Source organism: Hyposmocoma kahamanoa, unplaced genomic scaffold (genome assembly GCF_003589595.1).
Source record: "Hyposmocoma kahamanoa isolate Upper Pololo Valley unplaced genomic scaffold, ASM358959v1 100021, whole genome shotgun sequence".
Lineage (NCBI taxonomy): Eukaryota > Metazoa > Arthropoda > Insecta > Lepidoptera > Cosmopterigidae > Hyposmocoma > Hyposmocoma kahamanoa.
This window is the reverse complement of record NW_020653200.1, coordinates 3,480,704-3,501,434: the sequence shown is the minus strand read 5'-3', so window position 1 is coordinate 3,501,434 and position 20,731 is coordinate 3,480,704. Positions and strand designations below refer to the sequence as shown.

Genomic DNA, 20,731 nt, shown 5'->3' with positions numbered 1-20,731 from the left:
AAAAATCTTCTATTCCCACAATTAATGTAAACAAACTGGGTTGAAACCTAAATTTAAAATATTACCTTGAAAAACAATTTGTTCGCAGTTTTAATCATAATAATAAAATTAATAGGTACACTTAATTAAATTAACGATCACTCTAATCAACTTAATCAAATAAATACATACATGCTCTAAACAACACTGCCCTCCTTATTATAACTAACGTAATTGATATTTTTAGCGAAATTGGGTTATTAACACGTTCTGTGGGGTCAGCGCCACGAGATCTACAACCCCTATACAATTTTATTTAGTTTTAGTTTTATTGTTAAGCAAAATCAGCGTAATTGACATTTTTTTACTCGCAATTAACATAGGTAGTAAAATATTTTTTGTGATATTTATGTTTAGAAACCCAGACAGAAGAAACTACTAAGCATAACTATCGCATTTGCAACAAGTTCTGCATAAAACGCAGTCTCTTTCACAGAGTCTCGTCGTTTCACCGTTTCAAACTACTTGCAATGGACCTGTCATCCAGTAAAGACTGCGGCAGATACATTGAATCCATGGTCATTTTAAACCATGTAATGAAATGCAGATTTATTCCCTGAAAGCTAAAATTCGTTACTTTCCATCATTAAGTCGTTTATTTAAATGATTAAAGAAATTTATAAAATGTAACCTGAATTCAAGATTTAATTTTTTAACTGAACAAGTATTTTAAGTTAAAGAAGAACTAATTATGTGACTAATAAAATCATTTTCCTCATTAAGCCAACATTTAGTTTATGAAAAATAACGGGTTTTTTTTATTTAATTAGTATTTATGTCATTTATTTCAATTATATCGAATTACCACGAATTTACAAGAGTTTGTAAGTCGTGAAGGACATACTTGCTGCAATTAAGTTGGGTGAAAAGCACTAGGATCTAAAGTCTTGCATACTTTTGCTAAGCATAAACAACTCACTATGATGCTACTAGTAATCAACATTATCCTTGCTTCATTTAAGTTAGTTATGCGGAGTAAAGTACTGTTAGCTTCCAAGTTCATTAGTTACAATCAATTTTTGGGCATTATAAGTTTTTATTAAAAATAATATACAAATGAATCGACATAGAAATGAAGATTATGATCGTAGGCACCCAACATTAAAATAAATGAAATAGGTAAATAAAGCATTTACGCAGCATAATTATATATAGCAAGAAAATGAAGGTACAACAAATAATGTACTGAAAAGGTTTCGCCTCAGGACAACGCTGCCAACTTTATAAGTTTGCAGCGCTGATATTCTGCCGACACCTAAATGGTTGCCCAAGAACATCTAGTGCAACAGTTGCACTACAAATCCGCTACTATTACAGATGGAATAAGAACACTCTCAAGGTTGAACCGCTGCACCCGATGCGCCGCTATCAGCTCAACAACTTACTTAAATAAAAATGAAAATATATTACAAGTACAAATACACAGACAATATATAAAAGTAAAAGCATACAACATTAAACATTCACTTCAAAGTGTAATTAGTACAGTAAGTACTTATACAAAAAACCAAAAGCTTAGTATATTGAAGGTGTGCGGTTTGTATATGTTGGGTGGCTTTTCGAACTGAGACGAAAAGACATTCAAAACATTAAAACGTACTTTTATACGACGTGCGTAAAAACCACTTATAGTTTTCTCATAACAACAAAAAAGTGAAAAAAAGTAGTTGCAAATATCTAGAAAGCTACCGTAATGCAAATGCGTTAGTTATGACAAGGAGAGCAGAACGGCAACGTGTAATAGTACGTAGTCAGGGCTTAAACAATTAATAATACAACTTTTAAACAAAAATCATAATCCATCGGAAGCTTGTCTTGTTATAAACGGTTAATACTTACACTATGCTATTGTAAATAAGAAACATCGATAAAATACTTCAGAAAAAATGCTATTTCAAATCTACGAACAATATAAATTACAATTTTCTATAACAATGGTCACATTTATGATTAATAATGTTAAATTTAGTAATATGGATACACCACGAAAGAAATTTTCTAAGTATACATTTCTAGAGCCATGAGGGTCGATTGATCGAGTCGAACGGCTGCCGTACGCTGAGTCCTGTCGGGTATCCTGGGTAGAGTCCCATTATTTGCGCGCCAGTCTGACGAAGCAGCTCCTCCTGGTGTCGTTGCAAGTATTGCTGGTATAAGGGCGACGATGGGTCTGCGCCCACAAATGGGTATCCTGCACGTACCTGCGTATGTCCAATGTATGGAAAAGATCCACTTGTATGAGTCGAATTTTGGTGAGCTGGTTTCACGAGTTTTTCAACAGCAGCTGCTTCCGCGTTGTTGCGTTGTTGATGGGCCACTGCAGCTGCCATATAATTCGCTGCCATCAGTTGATTAGCCGTAGAGTTTCTTAAGTCCTCGATCGAAAATCCGGTATTGTCTCCGTACAATCCACTGCTAAGTGTCATATTTGCAGAGGTTCCAAAATTAAAAGCACTTCCAGGCATCATACTAGTTTTCACAGATGACAAAACATCTGTACCACATGATGACGAATAGCCCTGACCTGTCATGACTGGCATTGGTTTAGCATCTGACGTTCTTTTCTTTTTAATTTTCGCTTTTGTATCAGCTTGGATGTTTGAGATGTTAGTAGAAGTTTTGTAAATACCATTGTCTTTTGTTATTGCAGCAGATGGTTCCGAATACATTGAAGCCGATGTGCTTGCAGAATGAACATCGGACGACATGCTTTTGTTGAACATTTGAGCCATCTGGAAAGTTTTGTCATGGTACAATGACGATGGGCTTGCAAAAGTTGATAAATATCTATCATCGTTAGAATATCGCTCCAACATTTGAGGCAAGTTTCGTAAACTGTCAAGAGGATGTGATGAATGTGCACTGTACGTGGTTTTGTACGGAATAGTGCCGACAAGAGGATGATTTTGGACATGTTTGTCAGGTTTTTGAGATTTGGCGAGGGTATCTATATTCTTAGCTATAAGCTCGGTATCGGTGATTGAAGAGGCAACCGCCATTTGGTCGTGTTTTAGATGACCTCGAGGATTCGGTATTCGAAGTTCCGAGGGAAGATTTTGTTGTAACTCTTGTGTTCGCTGAAGACCAGTTCTAGGTACATTGTAATTATTATACTGTTGTTGTATATTTTTGTAATTAATAGCAGATGTATTATTAGGTGAACTGATGTCAGTTTTCAATTTTTCTACGCTAGTCGCATAGCTGTTGGAATAGTCTGAAGGAAGCATATCCTGTTTTCTAATTGCATTTGACATTTTCCAATTTCCATAATCAAGGGCTGCTGTAGAAGATGCAGGATTACAAGTAAAAAGTTTTTTATTTGCTAACTCGATATCATTTAGCGAAAAGTTGCTTATTGATTGTCCGCCAGTAATAGCGTCGTATTGGCTGTGATAGACATGCGCCAAGTTCTGGTTCAGAGCTTCATTGTGTGTTCTCTCATGTACGTGAGCGGGTGGAATGGTAGGCGTACCAGGTTTGGGATGTGCCTTCTGTGCGTGCTGACTGTTAAGGCCAAGATTAATAGCAATTGCTTCAACTTCATATCCCTTTTCTTGTTGATTTAAGTTAGTTTTTTGTATATCCCTCGCAAAGTCTTCGTGAGCATCGCCACTACTACGTCTCTCACTTTCTGGGTTCATGTAGCCCATGTTAATCATATCTACACTATCATTCTTAATTATTCCGATAGGTTTATTAATGTCCACGGTAGGGTGATCTTTCTTAATGTGTGCGGAATCGTTGTTCTCGTAGTGAGTGTTGTCCCTTGTTTCAATGTTATGACGATCATTATAACTAGAGCCTTTCTCTCGAAGAGAATTCAATTTGGCCATTTCTGACTTTTCACTCAAGGCTAGTGCAATGTTGTCCACTGATGAAGTTGGTAACGACGACATTGAATGTAGCGATTGAGATATTTTCTGGTACTCATTTTTATTCTGTACAGTGCCGGGAATATCTTTAGATTCAGATGGCTTTTTAGCAGGTATCGGATCTGGTTCATTGTACGTGCGTTTTTTAACAGGGAAGAGTGTAGCTTTAGGGTCTGGCATCGTTTGTGGAATATTTACTTGTGAAATTGGATCGGGAGTCGAGGTTTGTGGTGAATTTTGAACATGTGAATAATTTGAAGCTTGCGTTTGTGTATAGGGTGAATGTGATGGAGAATATTGGCTATTATATTGGTTCTGTTGGTAGGTATCTGTACCTATAGATGGATATTCGTCGTGCCCTCGAGTATGTTTGTTAACAATGGCCGCCTTTGAGGTGTCATAATAGGTCGGTGGGTTTTGACCATAAGAAGGCAGCGGGCTTTTGTTGTGATCCACAAAGTAGTTAGGTGTAGATGAACCCATCGCGTTATTCGATGCATATACGTGTTGAGAGTAGGGTGAATATGGTGATTGTGGCCCTTCACGCGGACTGCAGCTTTTTTCTGGGCTGCTTTTGATTGAAGTAGTGTCTTGATAAAATCCAGCGCGAACAGTACCATTGATAATGGGATATGTGATCTTTTGGAAGTCGTCAGTGCGCGGGGACGCTGGTGATCGCAATAGAGGAGAAGTGTGGGACATCTGATGTCTAGGAGAATCAAGATCCTGGCTGAAAGATGATCTTTCGGAAACCGAACTTCCTGTGCTGGTTCTTCTTTGCCTTGGCGTTGCTGACACGCTAGGCAAAGGACTGTCGCCACCTTCTGGATTTGGCGTATACGGATCAATAGGGGAGTCATATTTTGTTGTATTTTTAGGACTGACAGATTTATTATCAGATGCGGTAGTATCCGTTGCCTTTTCCTCGGTTTCGGTGTCTTCCACTTTCTTTTTGACAGTTGTCGTAGTAGTTGTACTTTTAGGAGCACCAAAGGCTTTAAACCATGCACTGAGATTAGGAGTGGCTTTTTCTTGGCTGGGTTTAGTAGAGTCACTAACACAATGTTCTGTTTCAACTTCAGCATCTTTTTTATTCGATTGCACAGGTTTCTCTTCAGTTTTCTTTTGTATTGGAACTTCTTCGCGTTTATTAGCGAACTTTTCGGCTTCTGTTGCCTTTGGAGATTCATTTTCATCATCTTTAATTTCATTATTAACAAAGTTATGGTCATTACCCAAAGTGAAATCTACCGTTTGCAACACAGAGCCAAGGCTTAGTTTTGGACTTGATTCCTCGGTTTTAGTAGCATCGCGCACTTTACTGAGGGGTCCTGAGGGCGCTGTCTCTTCAGTTTTTTCTGAGTTTTTGTTGCTTAAATTGGTTAGCAAATTGCCTTTACTTTTACCTGGTTGCAATCTGTCAATTGTTCTTTGTATCTCTCGACGTTTCACAAGTTTTGGTTCTCGTGACGAAGGTCTTTTACGAGTAACTTCTTTACGAGTGTTTGTAGACTTTTCACTTTGATTAAATTCATCATCTAGCCGACTGTTATCATGCTCTTCTGTGGATATGGTTTGAGCGGGACTATCACAAGGTGAGCTTCCTACAGAGCCTTTTGGAGCATCGTCAAGCCACTTACTAATATCTTTAACAGCTTGTTCCAAAGCTTCAGAAGCCGACTCGTTTTTGGCAGTATTTTTTTTGTAACCTTTATTCTTGCACCGTTGGTTGTCTACGCTGTCGTCATCCGAAAAAGGATTTTCTTCACCATCATTACCAGGGGAATCCTTCTGTTGTTGGCTAGAGTCAGAATTTTTATCGGTGTTTCCGTGACTTGAAGTGAATAAGCTGTTGAAAAGCGACGTTTCTTTGTATTTCTCATTTTTCGCTTTAAGCTTCTCGATAGTCTCTCTTAATTTGGGATTTTTGTCTTTTTCGGGTACAGTCAAATTTTGTTTTTGTTTATCGCCGCCAGGTTTTTGTTTGTGATCAAAAAGAGTATCCCATGCATCCTTAGCCGCATGTCTTCTTCGTTCCTTTATCTTGTCATATTTATCTTTATAGAATTCTGAGTCATTGAGTTGGTCTGATAGTTCAGTGGGCTGATCAAACTCTGTCGGCGACGGTGACGGAGTATGTATAGACGGCAAAGGACTAGCACTTCTGCTTCTATTAGAGCTTTCCAGCGATTCCTGCGATACAGCACGCTCCAGTTGTGCAGGTGGTTCTGGTTTATTTTTGTTCTTCTTCTTTTTCTCTTTAGATTTTTTACCTTCTTTGTCTTTATTTTTCGAATGCTTCTGTTTTTTACTATGTTTGCTGGTGGAATGCTCGCTATGCTCGGACTTATGAGAATCTTTGCGGTGGTTTTTGGAATGTTTGCCATGACGATGGTGGTGTCTACGATGATGCCCTTTGTGCTTCTTCTTATCTTTACCTTCTTTGCTTTTATGAGATTCTTTAGACTTCTTCGGTTCAACTTCAGCATCCTGAGGTACATCCACTTTTTCTTTATTTTGAATAGGTTCAGCTGCTGAACTCGATTCTTGATCAGTGGGTTCCGAGTGAGATTTTCGTTTTTTCATTTTTTGTCTACTTGGAGATTCACTAGGCTTTAATTTATGTTTTCTGGAAGGCGTTGGTAATTGATACTCAACGGCAATTTCTTCATCCGATGATGAAAGCCTGTGTATGTATTTCTCGGTAAGACGATCAAATTCTGCCTGTAAGTTGCTCACCATTGTTGTGTATTCATTGACTTGGCCGTTATACAATCGACAATTATTAACAATGAGCTTAAAATCAGCTTGAAACATGGAGAAATCGGTGTAATACCCGCTGTCAAGGCGTTCTTCCATTGTGTGGAGATTCATGGGGCGTCGTATGACTTTGTAATAGTTTGGAGCATAGTCTTCCTCTACGGGATCTACAAACGGCCATGCGTCATCGTGTGCTGTCAATTGGTCAAGAACTTTGTACATGTCTGTTTGTATATCTTCTTCAGTTTGAGTAAATCTGGAATAAAAAGAACATTATAATTTAATAATGAGGTTTTTCTGGCACTGGCATGTTTATACACTAATGTAATATGAATAAAGTGTGTATTACTCACATTTGAGACTTTTTCAACTTTCTCCTTGTGCTGTTGACGGGCTCGACATTTTCAGGTATGACGATTTGCCCGGTGGCCGCTGCGAGGGAGTTATTTGTTTTCCTTCCCGTTTTGACCGGCGGCTCTGGTGGCGGCTCGCCCTTGTGATTAGCCGAAGAATTTTTCGACCGCTTATCTTGGCTCTTGGAACGTTTAGACATATTTTCAGGCGTAACTTCTTTTTCCTGTGCAGAGCTATCAGAGTTATTAGACGAAGCTGATTTAGATCTGAAACAATAAAAGAATGATTACTAATTTCATGTCAGACAGATTCACTTTTAAAACTTGCATTTTATCGGTGCGTACATTATATTAATAGTGAAAAATAAAGCTTCTTTCATTGTTGAACAAGTCGCATAATTTAAAGTAAGTATAACCTCTGCAATAGAAGCTGCAAGCAGCGCTAGCTTAGCGCTGTGACCTGTCACATATCGTCGCCGTACTTTCTCAAACTCGTATCTTATATATAATATCGTATTGTATCTTGTATAGATTATTTAAGAGATGGCAAAACTTTCTATTTATTTCAAATTTCCTATCAAGGGTATTAGTTTGGATGTATTACTTTAAGGATATGCAGTGAATATGAAGGAAATGTGATATAAAATCATGTAACAATAAAAGGTAATTAAAAATACTGACATTAAAATGAAAGTACCAAGTTCTTCATCGGTACTATAAAACTTATGAAAAAATACTAAAAAAAAATATTATTACAGCAAAAAAAAATACAATACATAAATATAGTAAAAAATCATCAAATAAGGCCAAAAAAATGTGGGACATCATAAACGAAAGAACAAACAAAAAAATTGACTAACATAAATGTAATATTATTATGAGAATTAACCCGCCAACAGTTTCAATAACTTTTTTTTTTTCGCGAAAAGCGAAATTCATAATCCAACAACTGGTCGCTCAGTGCTTTACCCTACTTGCGAAGTGTATAAAATTATAATACAATTAACAAACAAAAATCGCTATGGCGTACATGAATTTCCTCCTACATTAATAAAACATTGTGCAACGGAATTCGCATTACCATTTGAAATGCTTATTAATCAATCGTTAACAAAAGGAACTTTCCCTGAACTATTAAAAAAATGTCTGACTACAACCGTACACAAGAAAAATGAAAAATGTAACTCAAACAATTATCGGTCTATGGCTATAGATATATAGGCTTTTGTCCACAGCTTCGAAAATAATCAAAAAAGCCGCGTGGAATCGTGTCCGAATACAATAACTAAAAAACAATACCCAGAAGGAATATTTAAGTACAATAAAGTCCAATTTGATATACTACTTATAAAGTATTAACTGGTTTATAATGTTCGTACTATAGATTTTAGGTTTTTTTCACCCTATTATCGGATTAATGTGGAATGTGGAAAAGGAACCTAGTTCATATTTTTTTCTTCAGCTGATTTGACTGTGCTTTGATATGTCATTCAGGACTTACTATTTCATATATACTCGTACATGGATTAATATTGAAAAGTTAAGAAAAGCAAAAGTTCATAATCTGTAGTATATTTCTTCACTAAAGTAATGCAGAGCGCAAAAGGAGGAGTAGGCAATTTATAGTTTGTAGTCTTGATATCAAACTCTAGGATGTTCGTATCGAACTTGAATGGTGCAAGAATGAAAGGTTGAGTTTTAGGGTCATATTCCAGAACTCTACTCAATGCTCAAATCAGGACTTGAGTATGGTTTAAAGCACTCGAAATCATACTCAAGTCCCTGCCATTAGGGTCTTATTTCCAGTGCTTGTGTTGCCAGTGCATTCCTGTCTTGAGCATTGAATAGAGTTCTAGAATACGACCCTAAGAAAAAGTCAAGACCGTGTCACGCAACGGTATAAACTAATACAAGGGTAGCGATATAAATAGAGTTCGCTCGAGTTTGCGTGTATTGTTTGGTATTTGCAACACTTGATGTAATTCGTTTAAAAGTTGATTAATCCCTAAGCAATGACTGAGCCTAAATGAGCCAATTATACAAATGAGTTTTAACCGGTTCTAGTCTCTTAATTGCACTCAAAAGATTCAAATTTCATGCAACTTTTAGTTAGTCCTTGTATACTTCATTTACTTGTTCTAATTACCAATATATCTTGTATAAGATTCCTAATTAAAACTTGCTAGAACAGTTTTAGTTCTGAATTTACCCGTCGTTACTATTAGAAGCACGGGTTGACTTCGATAGACTTGTATAAAGGATGTTAGTCGAGGAAAATGCAATCAAGACAGCCTCGATGAAGGCTTTAACTTCAAAACCTTATTGCAAATTGAATCCTGTGAAACTTCGTTCCAGTAAATTTATATATCTATCTTCTCTGTAGACTTCATCTGGTGTACAAGATTTGTATTAACGTGTAAAACAAAGGCCTCAATAATAGCTTTAAAAACTTTTCAGTAATGTCTACTTGTTAACGAGAAATGAAATGGTTTCAATTTGTACACACGCCAGCACATCAAGCTACACATTGACGTATCTTGTTTCGTTGCAATGGAGGGATTTTCGAACAAAAATGAGTAGTCTGATGTGCCGTAATCCGTACCGAATAAAAGTTAAATTTATGAATTAAAAAAATTCTACAGAACTCGTGCACTAGGGTGCAGTAATTTGTGTAACACACAATTACTTATGTTTAATATGCATTGACGTAAAAAAATAAAGCTTAAAACGAAGTTTTTGTATAGGACTTGAATTTTTACCGTTTAGTTACCAAAAAGGAGAAATTCGACAAAGTGCAGGAGAAGAAACGCATTTTAAAGACAATAGAGAACCAAAGGGAAAGATGTTTGGGCATGTGATACGACGCGGTTGTTTTCTCAGAAGCATTATAAGAGGGCCGACCGAAGAAAACGAGGTAAGGCAAAATCTAGACCAAATTATTTAGATCAAATAAGAGCATTTACGTCGTGTCGTATTAGCAATTCAAAAATGTAAGGTACTGAACAAAGGCAGAAAGTCACACGCTTGCGCTCGTATTGCGCCAAGAGACAATTCTACGCAACTTATAAATGCTCACTTGTCATTTACGATGAAGTTAGCAGGATTCACTTACTTAGTTGTAAGTTTGTACTTCGTGTATAGTATAATAATAAAGTATTATTTTATGGTATTTTATATTTTACAGTATATTTAACAGCATGTGGAATATGCAGGTTGCCGATCGGAACCGTATTTAACGAAATCGGGCGTGAGTCAAGTTAGTAATTTGGGACCAGTAGAGTTCATTATAACGACCAACGGTCTGCCTGGCGTAATCAGAAATGCCAGGTGTCTGCTGTTCGCCGATGAACTCAAGCACGCTCTGGAAATCAAGGCCATGGAAGACTACGTGTGCCTTCTGCAGGACACGGACCGAGTGATTGAATGGAGTCAAAGTAACAAAGCTTAACTCAATATCTCGAAATGTTTAATCATAACATTGAGCCGTTTAAGACTACCGCATCAGTGTAAATACAAAATAGAAGGATTCATGAAACGTACCTACAGGCATGATGGTATGTATCCAATCTTGTCTTGTATTGGGTATGGTAGGATACAAAAAACTGGAACAGAGAAGGGACTTGGCTCTTGCAAGCTATATAATTCGAGTGTTGCGAGGAACTATTTCAAACTCAAAGGTATTGCAATGACCAAGTCTGTGCGTACCCTGCACGTACTCAACGTGCACCTACTGTGCGACTAATTTCCTAAATAAGACGCCCTTTACTCGCGCATTCATACGCTAAATCGAGTAGCTGACGTAGTAGACTTTTTGCTTGTTTTGAGAGAGAATTTGTAAGGGTAACACTTTCTGTAGTACGAATGAATTATTGTTCTTTGTTATTATTATTGAATAAAATTGCCATTTACTAATAATTATTAATCAGTACTATTATTATTTTATATAATAGAAATGCGAAACTTATTTTGGGACAATTCTGTAAAAATAGGTGTATGTGCGAAATAAATAAATAAATTTTATGGTAGACCTCCAATTCTAGCCTACATTAAATATACAACTGTAATTCGTCACCTACCGTACACAGTGCGCGTAGCTATCGAGCGTACCCTGATAAAATAAGGTAAATAGTACTATCTCTGACAAAAATGCTATTCGAGTTAGAAGAAAACGGCCAAATTGGAAATATTCCTTTGAAATTTACGCAATAAATGAGTAGCTAATTCACGTAATTGGGGATGGGGACACACAGCGACAAGGTGACAAAAGGTGGTGAAATAGAACGTGTCAACTTACGTCTTGCTTGAAATTGCTTAAGGTCCGACCATAGTGGCCAATTGGCTTCTTTTAATTGTAAAATGAGCAAGAAGGTAGACCAATTTCTCTGCAGACCGATTACCACAGAACGAATAATTAGATTTCAAAACAATATCGGCAATAGTTTAAATTCCTTATCCCATATACCGGAGGATCCAAATACTTTATATAACACGATATTTGGTTCAATTAAAAATGAATTTGACAATATATTTAAATCGAAAACATTCCATAGAGAGACTAAATTCAACGACTGGGCAACAGTAGGTATTCATAAGAGTAGGTCTCGTTTGTATGAGCTATATGCTATGAAAACTTACAATACTAATTCCAATTTCATAGAATATGTTAGAATTTATTCGAAAATATTTAAAAAAGTTTGTGTAGCTGCTAAGGTTAAGTTTCACAGCGACAAAATTAGACAATCGATAAATAAATCTAAAACTACTTGGAGCATAATAAATAAAGAGTCAGGCAGGGTTAAACTACACGATAGAGATATAGTTTTAGAATTAGACAGCAAACTTATAAAATCTAAAGATAATGTAGCCCAAGCTTTTGAATCGTTCTTTTCGGAAATTGCTGTGAACACTACAAAATCATTGAATTCCTCCCCTTCACTTGCTATTGATCTCCTAAAGGAAAATGTTAACGTTTGTGGCAGTTTATTTAATTTTCGTCATGTTAATCCACAAGACATCATAAAAGCTTTTAAGTCAATACATGTTAAAAAAACTGAAGATCTCTGGAGCATATCAACTAAAGTTATAGACTCAGTTATTAATCTCATTTCCCCACAGTTAGCTGTAGCTTTCAATAGGTGCGTTGACGAAGGTGTTTTTCCCGATTTAATGAAATACAGCAAGGTTATTCCCTTATTCAAAAGCGGTAGGAAAGTTGATCCTAGCAACTACAGGCTCATTTCAATTTTACCAGCTTTAAGTAAAATATTCGAAAAGGTTATGCTAACTCAATTACTGTCCTATTTCGGTAGGAATCATATTTTTCATAATGACCAATACGGGTTTACTAGTGGTAGATCGACTAGCGATGCGGGGGTAGCGTTACTAAAACACATCTTTGATGCTTGGGAAAGGTCCCAGAACGCTATTGGTGTTTTCTGTGACCTCTCAAAGGCATTTGATTGCGTTGATCATAATACTCTTATTAGGAAGCTGGAACATTACGGTGTAAATGGCAAGGCGTCGAAACTTGTCTCGTCATATCTCAACGGTAGAATTCAGAAAGTAGACATAAATGGAGTGACTTCTTTGGGTTCTCCAGTAAAAATGGGTGTTCCGCAGGGCTCAATACTTGGACCTTTCTTATTTCTGATTTATATTAATGATCTGCCATTCTTTGTTAAGGACCATTGCGAAATAGTGTTGTTTGCTGATGACACATCCTTGATTTTTAAAACAGACAGACATGACATTAACTATGACCGTATTAATGGTACACTCTTATTTTATTTCTTTTATTCTTAGTTTATTGGTTTAATGCTAACAATTTATTGCTTAATGCCAAGAAGACAAAATGTGTTAAATTTGAATTACCTAACGTAAAATCGACTAGTCCAAGCATTGACTTACAATTATATGAACGTCGGGTCCGCGCTAAAAAGTGTCCGCACTTGTAAGGCGCTAAAATCGTATACAGAGCGCGACACTCCGCTTTAGTCTTCATTTGTTCTACGGACAGCGCGATACTGCGATGACATAACAATTTAAATTTCGAATAGGTTGACTTGGGACATTTTTTTCGTGGTTTTTGTATTAGACCCGTCGTCCATTTATTTGTAAGTCAATGAGTCCAAGCATAGAAATAAACGGAGAAAAGTTAGACCTTGTTAATAAAGCAGTCTTCTTGGGAGTGACCTTAGATAGTAAACTTCAGTGGTTTCCACATATATCGTCTCTGGCCAGCAGATTAAGCTCCGCTGCATACGCAGTCCGCAGAATACGTGAGCTTACCGATGTTAGTACTGCTAGACTAGTTTACTTTAGTTACTTCCATAGTATAATGTCCTACGGGATTCTCATGTGGGGTAAAGCGGCAGATATTCAAACCATATTTGTATTGCAAAAACGAGCGATTCGTTCTGTGTACCGTCTAGGCTCTCGGGTATCTCTCAGAGAAAAGTTTAAGGAGACTGGTATCATGACTGTGGCATCACAGTACATTTACTCAAATATTTTATATGCCCGTAAAAATATACATAATTTCAATAAGAAAGAAGATATCCATAATATTAACCTTAGAGCTAAGTCCAAACTCATGGTACCACGATTTCGTTTAACCAAGGTAAACAACTCTTTTATGGGAAACTGTATACGTTTTTACAATAAGATTCCGGAGCATATATTAAGTTTATCATTTCCTAAGTTTAAAAACTACATTAAAAATATTTTGATCGAAAAATCATATTACAAAATTGAAGACTACGTGTTAGATAAAGATGTATGGAAAGACGACATGGCTCCAGATTCCACACAAATTTGATTCCAATTGTATTCCATAGCATTTAAGTTTATTTGAAAAGAGCAATCCCTAGAGTTTCTTGCTCGTTCTTCTCAGGGAGGTCAGCGTAGTGAACGAGCAGTAGCTTAAATGCGACGTTTTCAAGTGTAAATTTATTTCACCTATGGAATAAATAATCTTTGACTTTGACTTTGTCTCTGGGTGACGGGCGCAGTGGCAGTGCCCCATTGACCTACCAACAAATTGAAATCGGGTTCGCGCTAAAAGGTGTCTGAACCTAATAGGGCGTTAATATCGCATACAGAGCGTCAATCACGCGTCTTCGTTTGATCATGCAGTACTATATAATAATAACTTGTAAAATTACTCAAGTTCAGTGAAAAAATAGGATTTTGTATCATATTTTCACTTAATACATATACTGTGTATCTATCTTTTAAAAGTGTTATTTTGTACAGTTGTATAGTATTTCATTTATATTTAAATTAATCGTAAACATAAATTACAAAAAGCAATCAAACTAATAAAATAAAATAGTTAACTGTCCTTTTTCTACACATTGCAAGCGCAAAAGACGGAAAGAGACCCAGTACGTCAATTTGAAAAAGCTTAGTAAACTTCTTGGTCCATGTCAATTGTTCGAACCACAAGCGATAGAAACATTTAAAACAAAATAACTTTAGAGTCGCTTTGATTTCAATCTTATTTTCAAATGATTTTTTATGAAACCTTAGCAATAACTAACAAAATATTGTTGTACTCGTTTTACGTCTTGAGGTTACCTATCAGAAGTCAGAAAATAAATTCGCTGGAAATAAAGTTTGCTCGAATTTTTATAATCCCAAATGTATTTTTTAGGAACATTATGAAACAAACCTACATTAGGCTAATTTTTTCCTTGCGATAAGTATCCAAAATTACCTGAAATCATGGCGGTTCTATTATAAATCGGTTTTCGGGATTACAGATTTTAGTTGGATTCTAGCAATTCGAAATATCGGTACATTTCTTATATATAGCACGTCATTACTAACAAACGGAGAGACACAGTTATTTTCACATTTATAATATTTGCATGAATGTATCTGCCCAAAAGTTTATTATTTCTTCGTCGTCTTCGTTATCACAGGCGCAAACATATAACGACCGGTTTACAGCGCGCATCGCCGATATTGACTGATTAGTGAATTCGCATCACACTTTCACACTGACGATTTGAGTTGTTGTGGTCACTTAGATTTTGTTAAAACGATAAGTTTATTCGATAATACAAACAAATACACCACAAAAAATGTCAACAGTGAAAAAAATAGCCAATTTAGCAATATTTTAATATCAGTGCTGTTTTGATTTCTTTTTTTTTTTGCTTACTGGCGTGCTGTTTGTTTGTTGTACTGAATGCAAATTTCTAGTGGTGGAGAAGCAAAATAAAACAGTTAATAACTTTTTGTCAATATTAAAATTTCTAGTTGTTATTTCTAGCACCTGATAAGGATCGTTGGTTACTCTTTTGTTTCAGTTTGATTTCATTAATTTGTCTGTGATCTAACTATTCTAAAACATGATATCGATTTTGCCGTAAAATTTTTTTGCTAGATCTACGTGTTCATACGAAAACATAATTATTTTAAATAGATTATTATTTGAAAACAATTAGAATCGATCGTTATCCTGATCCTTTCGTTTGGTGGTCTGGTAATAGTAAGCAGTACCTAAATTTAACAAAGATTGCAAGAGTCTACAGCGAAAAGCAGTCCTCTGAAGTTGGTCTTGTCTATGAAAATAAACGGAACTGAGTTTTATCACTTCTTGCAGAAATTTGTCTTTATTGAAATTTGAGCACTAAATTGACAGATTACGTTATATAACTTCATAGTACTTTACAGTTACAAGTAATGAAGAGATTGTCACTGATCGTATAGTAGCTATTTATTTATCCTATTACTATCTCTAATAAATAAATCAATTTATTTGGTGTACTGATTTGGAATTTTTTCTTATGTTTACTCTTATGTTCAAGTAATTATCACTCGAAGTTAAGGTTCTAAGTTTCCAGTAGAAGTTGAATTAAGGTGTTTTGGGGACCTTAAATTGTTGCAAGCAAAATTAAGCACTAATGTATAGGTTATAGGTTAATTAACTTCGGACATTGTATTTCGTGGTCCTTGCATTAGACCTGACATCCATTTGTTGGTAGAGCAATGCAGTGCCCTTAAAATTTTTTCGAGTTAAACTTCGAGGGGCACTGTTACTGTTATGAACATGTGTGTCGCTCACCACCGGATCAGCTCGACTTGTTCATTTCGTCGTTTACACGTTTGAAATTTTTCCGGTACATACAAAACATGCCTAAAATATGAAATTGAAAAAAAACCCATTATATTGATGGTTGAAACATAAAGAGAATAATTCTTAGTGATAAAACTCACCTAGTTTCACTTGTGACGGACCTATATCATTCACGAATTTTAATATGTAGTCTTTAGACTGTGCCAGTTAGCCCCTTTTAACTTTCAACCTTAGACTCGAATTAGGTCACCGAGACTACCGTCAATGATTCTATTGGAACTGTATAAATACACACCTTCTCAGTAGGTTCCGTCTCTTGGCCCGATTCTCACGGGCGATTTCAGGTGCCTCCTTGTGCTCCTCCAGCTTAGGTTCATGTGAGCTTTGCTTGACTTCTTCCTCTTTCTGCTTTATTTTTTGCAGGACACGGCTTGACGTGCGCCGTGGGGCAGTTTCCAGAAGCCTGTTTCATTGATTCTTGTTAGTCATACTCAAACTATACTTAGGTTATTTTGGTGTCCGTCAGGGTGGCTGGACCAAAGAAGATAGACAAATCAAACTATGCTCATTATTTACTACCTATTTTCTACTATTTAGTACCTTCATTGACATATTTTCTGCCTCTTGCAAAGGCGTTTTATTTTTAAATAACTTTTTATAGAAGCTTCCTAAAATAGTGAAAAAAAAGTATGTTTAGGTAGAAATTAGGTAGTAAATAGTAATATAAAAAAGTAAATTATGTATTGTTAGAACCATGATAACCGTAAAGTGGTCCAGCCAACCTGATGTCAGAATGCCAGCCATTCACTTTATTTCTTTAATATTTCCGATAGCGCAAAGGTAGAAAATATGTCAATATAGATACCAAATAGTAGAAAATAGGCAATAAATAATGAGCAGTTTGATTTGTATATCACGTCTGGTCCAGCTCTCCTGACGGACACATTATTTTGTTAGAGTAAGTGACAGCACCTTTAAATTTACGCAAATAAAAATTCGCTATGCGTAGCTTTTTGTTTTGTAGGTATACTATAGCAACTTACAAACTACAACGAATGTGTCATAATACTATATTAAATGTCCATATATACAATATCATCTTACTAGTTATATGTAAGATTGTATGTCAACACATACTATCCTAAGCATCACCAAGGCGCATTGTAGTGTACGGGTAGATATATATGTAGCCTGGTTTAATAATATTATTAGTACATTTTTATAATATCTTTGTGACCCAACTTGCAGGTAACAGAAAGCTATAAGTATATTATCATGTAAAAAACTTTGCGCTCAGCTTGATAGTAACTTTAAAATAAACATGATTTTGCTTCCTAATGTGTTAATTAGGTGTTTTGGAGACCTAGCACAAAGAGACCTGGCAATAAAGTCTGTAGGTGGCAGTTAAATACTACCAACAGACGCAACTTCAAATGGCAAATATTGAGTCCAGCTTGTACATTTTTTAATTGTGATGTTGCAATTCTTTAAAAATATAACCTAGTAAAATATTCTTAAATTGTTCAGTGATAAAATAGTATTAGTTAACATGGTACATGGTTCAATAAAGTGCATTAAAGATTTCGCTTAGCAATTGATGACACAAGTAATGGACAATATATTCTTCGTCATTTACAATTACGTACATGTTATAGAATGCAGGAAGCAAAAAGAGATCTCAAAATACCCAAATTTTGTCCTATTTAAACTATAAAATGCAATTAATAGTTATAGTGACTCAAATTTCATAATCTTTTATGAAAGGTAGATAAGAAAATATGATTCTGAGTAGGAACACGAAAACTTGTATTGAATTGAATATGTCTATCATGATATATATATGTTCTAGTTAAGGAAGAGCGGGACCTCGGGACACAAGTATTTAATTACTTAATAGAGGTCTCAACCTGTTTTTTTTATGCCAATTGTTATGATGATTTGATTTATTTATATAGAAGTACACTATTACTGATAATATACTAAGTAGCTACCAAATCTAATTATCTTGCTAATTAATAAAGAGGTTTACACAAAGTTTATTCAAAGAAAGTTTCATACTTAGAATTAGTTACACATCAAAGAAAGTTACATACTTAGTATTAGTTACACATGTATTAATCTGGATTTAGCTCTAAGAATTTAACAATATTCACCCATAAATGTTTTAGCATAAGATTACATTTTTATCAAAATAAGTTTTGAGTTGTAACTTTAAACAGATATCAATAGTTTCGAATTCATTATTAGCTCTTAAGCAAGAGTTACACATGCATAATTAAAGATGAATAATTATCTTGTGAGATTACTCATTGATGACAATTCTTTAAATGTTCAGTTTCAAGCCATGTTCAAGAGAATGATTAAATCCTAATCAATTATGTGGACAGCCTAGATTACTTAGTTATATTATAAAAGAAGTTAAAGATTATAGCCTGTTAAGAGAGCTTGTGATGCATTCACGAGATCTGAGTGACATTTCAGATGCTACTTCAGAGATGTCACTCAGAGCACTTAACTGTTAATTTGCGGAAGTCGCGGATCCGAGACGGACCTATTTCCAGTTCTTATGGACGACCAATTAACTTCCGCAAGTTAAGAGCTATTCATTAATATAGGCTCAACGAGTTTTAAGTTTCAATATTTTTGTTAAATCTTTTGTTTTTAAAAGAAAATTTTTAATTTTGGAATATATAAACACAGTAATGACTCTTGTATGGGACTCACCTCTTTCGTTGGAGCCTTTCTTTTTCCTGGAACAGCCTAGGTATCTCAGGTAGGAAGTTCTGTGAGAGGGAACGGTAGAGCTCCTTTTCAACCTTGCTGGTAGCCTTGCCAAATTTCTCTGTCAGGTGGGTCCAATCTTCCTCAGTGAAGCACACCACTTGCCAAACTTTTTCAGTATCGTCGTCATCGAGCCAATCATCCCCATAGAACCAACCACGTTTTCTGCTCTCCCGTACCCTCTTCTTCTTGTTCTTACTCTTTGATTTTCTTATAACATCTTCTCGATATAATCTTGTTCCATAGAAATACCAATATGCAGAATCATTATCATCCCATCTGCAATATTGTTCAAATTAAGTACTTCTAATAAAACTCTATTGTATCTTAAATTAATTTTGTGTTCTCAGAGTGAATAAAAAATATGAATTAGTAGTTCAATAAGTGAGCATATTAAGATATTATACAACTCACCCAAGTGGTTCAACTCTCAAACTTTCTGCCTCAAGGTTTTTAAAGAGGTCAAAAACATCTTCTGCATCCAAACGGAAGTCACAAAGAGCATACAGAATTTCCACCTTTGTCCGAAGGGGCAAGAATTGAAAGTCAATATCAGAGTCAAATGGGTTGTACCTTCCAGTCTCTTGACATTTTCTCCTGAACAGGCGTCTCAAGTACATCTACAAAGGAGAATAAGATAGTGATAATAATGTTGAAAGAATGACAATGTAACACATATTTTTCTCCAATTAATGATGTATATCGTAATTTTTTATAATAATTTGAGTAAACTGTACCTGATAATTAAAGGCAGAGATGTCATTATTGCCTAAACAGCCATTCAGAAGACGGACGATTAACTCTGTCAGGAGCGAACTAGCAGACTCCTCTGTGCCATCTGTTAGCAATGCTTCTTCAAGTTCCTAGGGTAATATGTCAATTAATCAACGGTACATCTTCAAACAACACAATAGACGAAACAAGTTACAGATTATTGAGTACTCACTTCGATGTCAAAATCTAAGAGATTGAATGCAGATCGGAATAAAGAACAAAAGTAGGCGATACTGGGCACTTCCCACCATGACTGAATATCTAGAAACCGTGAGAAATTCATTCAGACATCACTTTTAGGGATACTGTGTTCAAGAAAAAAACAGGTAGCTGTTCTCCCGTTTCACTGAAACCCACCTAAAATACCAATAAAAGATGGAAACATAACCTAAAATATGGAAGCTTTCACACTAGAGTTTCTTATTAGCAAATATCATCAATATCCATGACAATCCACGTTTTTAAAACAGTTAGAACACAATTCACACAATTTTGTTAAATTTCACGGTGGAGATACGAATATGCGTTGTGTATTAGGACACAAACGCCATCAGTTCAGTTTACTAAAATTGCACAAATGAGCACTCACTTACATACAGAAATTGACGCAGATTGATAGTATTCATGTTGAATTAAGCTAAAGCTGTTTTTTATTACCTTCCATTTTCTCTGCTTTTATTTACGGTTATACTGAAGCATTTCTTATTTTCATATTTAAAGAGGGATAAAACGATTATACTTTTAGCGGAAGTAAAACTATCTATGGTCTGGAGTCAAACGATTTTTTTGGCGAACTTGCGAGGTCACAACTGTTTTGTATCTTCTTAGAAAGAATTAATCACTATTGTTCGTGTTGTTAGTCTGTTATTGCTTGCTTCTTTATTGTTATTGTCATAAACTGGAGGATATGCATAAAATAAGCGCATGAAAGTAAAAAACATAAATTAATTATAAAAATAAAGACAATTTTTTATTATGAAAATATGTTACAGAAGCTCATAATTTTAAGTAAAAATACTTAAAAATTAACTATTGTATTACTATTTTTGGTAATTTTTTTTCTAATA

At 35.4% G+C, this 20,731-nt stretch overlaps 1 protein-coding gene across 2 annotated transcripts; it reads right to left on the bottom strand.

Annotated features, from left to right (window-relative positions):
• Positions 1–725: 725 nt before the first annotated feature.
• Positions 726–20,367, bottom strand: LOC113240208. Of its 2 annotated transcripts, XM_026477465.1 has the most exons (8): positions 20,322–20,367; positions 19,837–19,925; positions 19,628–19,753; positions 19,305–19,510; positions 18,834–19,169; positions 16,405–16,572; positions 7,025–7,291; positions 726–6,927 (listed from the first exon to the last, which is right to left on the bottom strand). In XM_026477465.1, the coding sequence occupies exons 1-8, from the start codon at positions 20,326–20,328 to the stop codon at positions 2,052–2,054; spliced, it is 6,075 nt and encodes a 2,024-aa protein (XP_026333250.1). In that variant the 5' UTR covers positions 20,329–20,367; the 3' UTR covers positions 726–2,051. The 2 variants fall into 2 exon arrangements, with proteins under 2 accessions (XP_026333250.1, XP_026333245.1); XM_026477460.1 differs by lacking the exon at positions 20,322–20,367 and having other exon boundaries at positions 19,837–20,207.
• Between the last annotated feature and the right edge of the window lie 364 nt (positions 20,368–20,731).

Coding starts and splice junctions, on each gene's coding strand:
- LOC113240208 (XM_026477460.1), bottom strand. CDS start 19,947: ATGAATTTCTCACGGTTTCTAGATATTCAGTCATGGTGGGAAGTGCCC. Junction 19,511..19,627: donor TCTCTGCCTTTAATTATCAG/GTACAGTTTACT, acceptor TCTCCTTTGTAG/ATGTACTTGAGACGCCTGTT. Junction 7,292..16,404: donor AGACGGAACCTACTGAGAAG/GTGTGTATTTAT, acceptor TTATTGTTTCAG/ATCTAAATCAGCTTCGTCTA.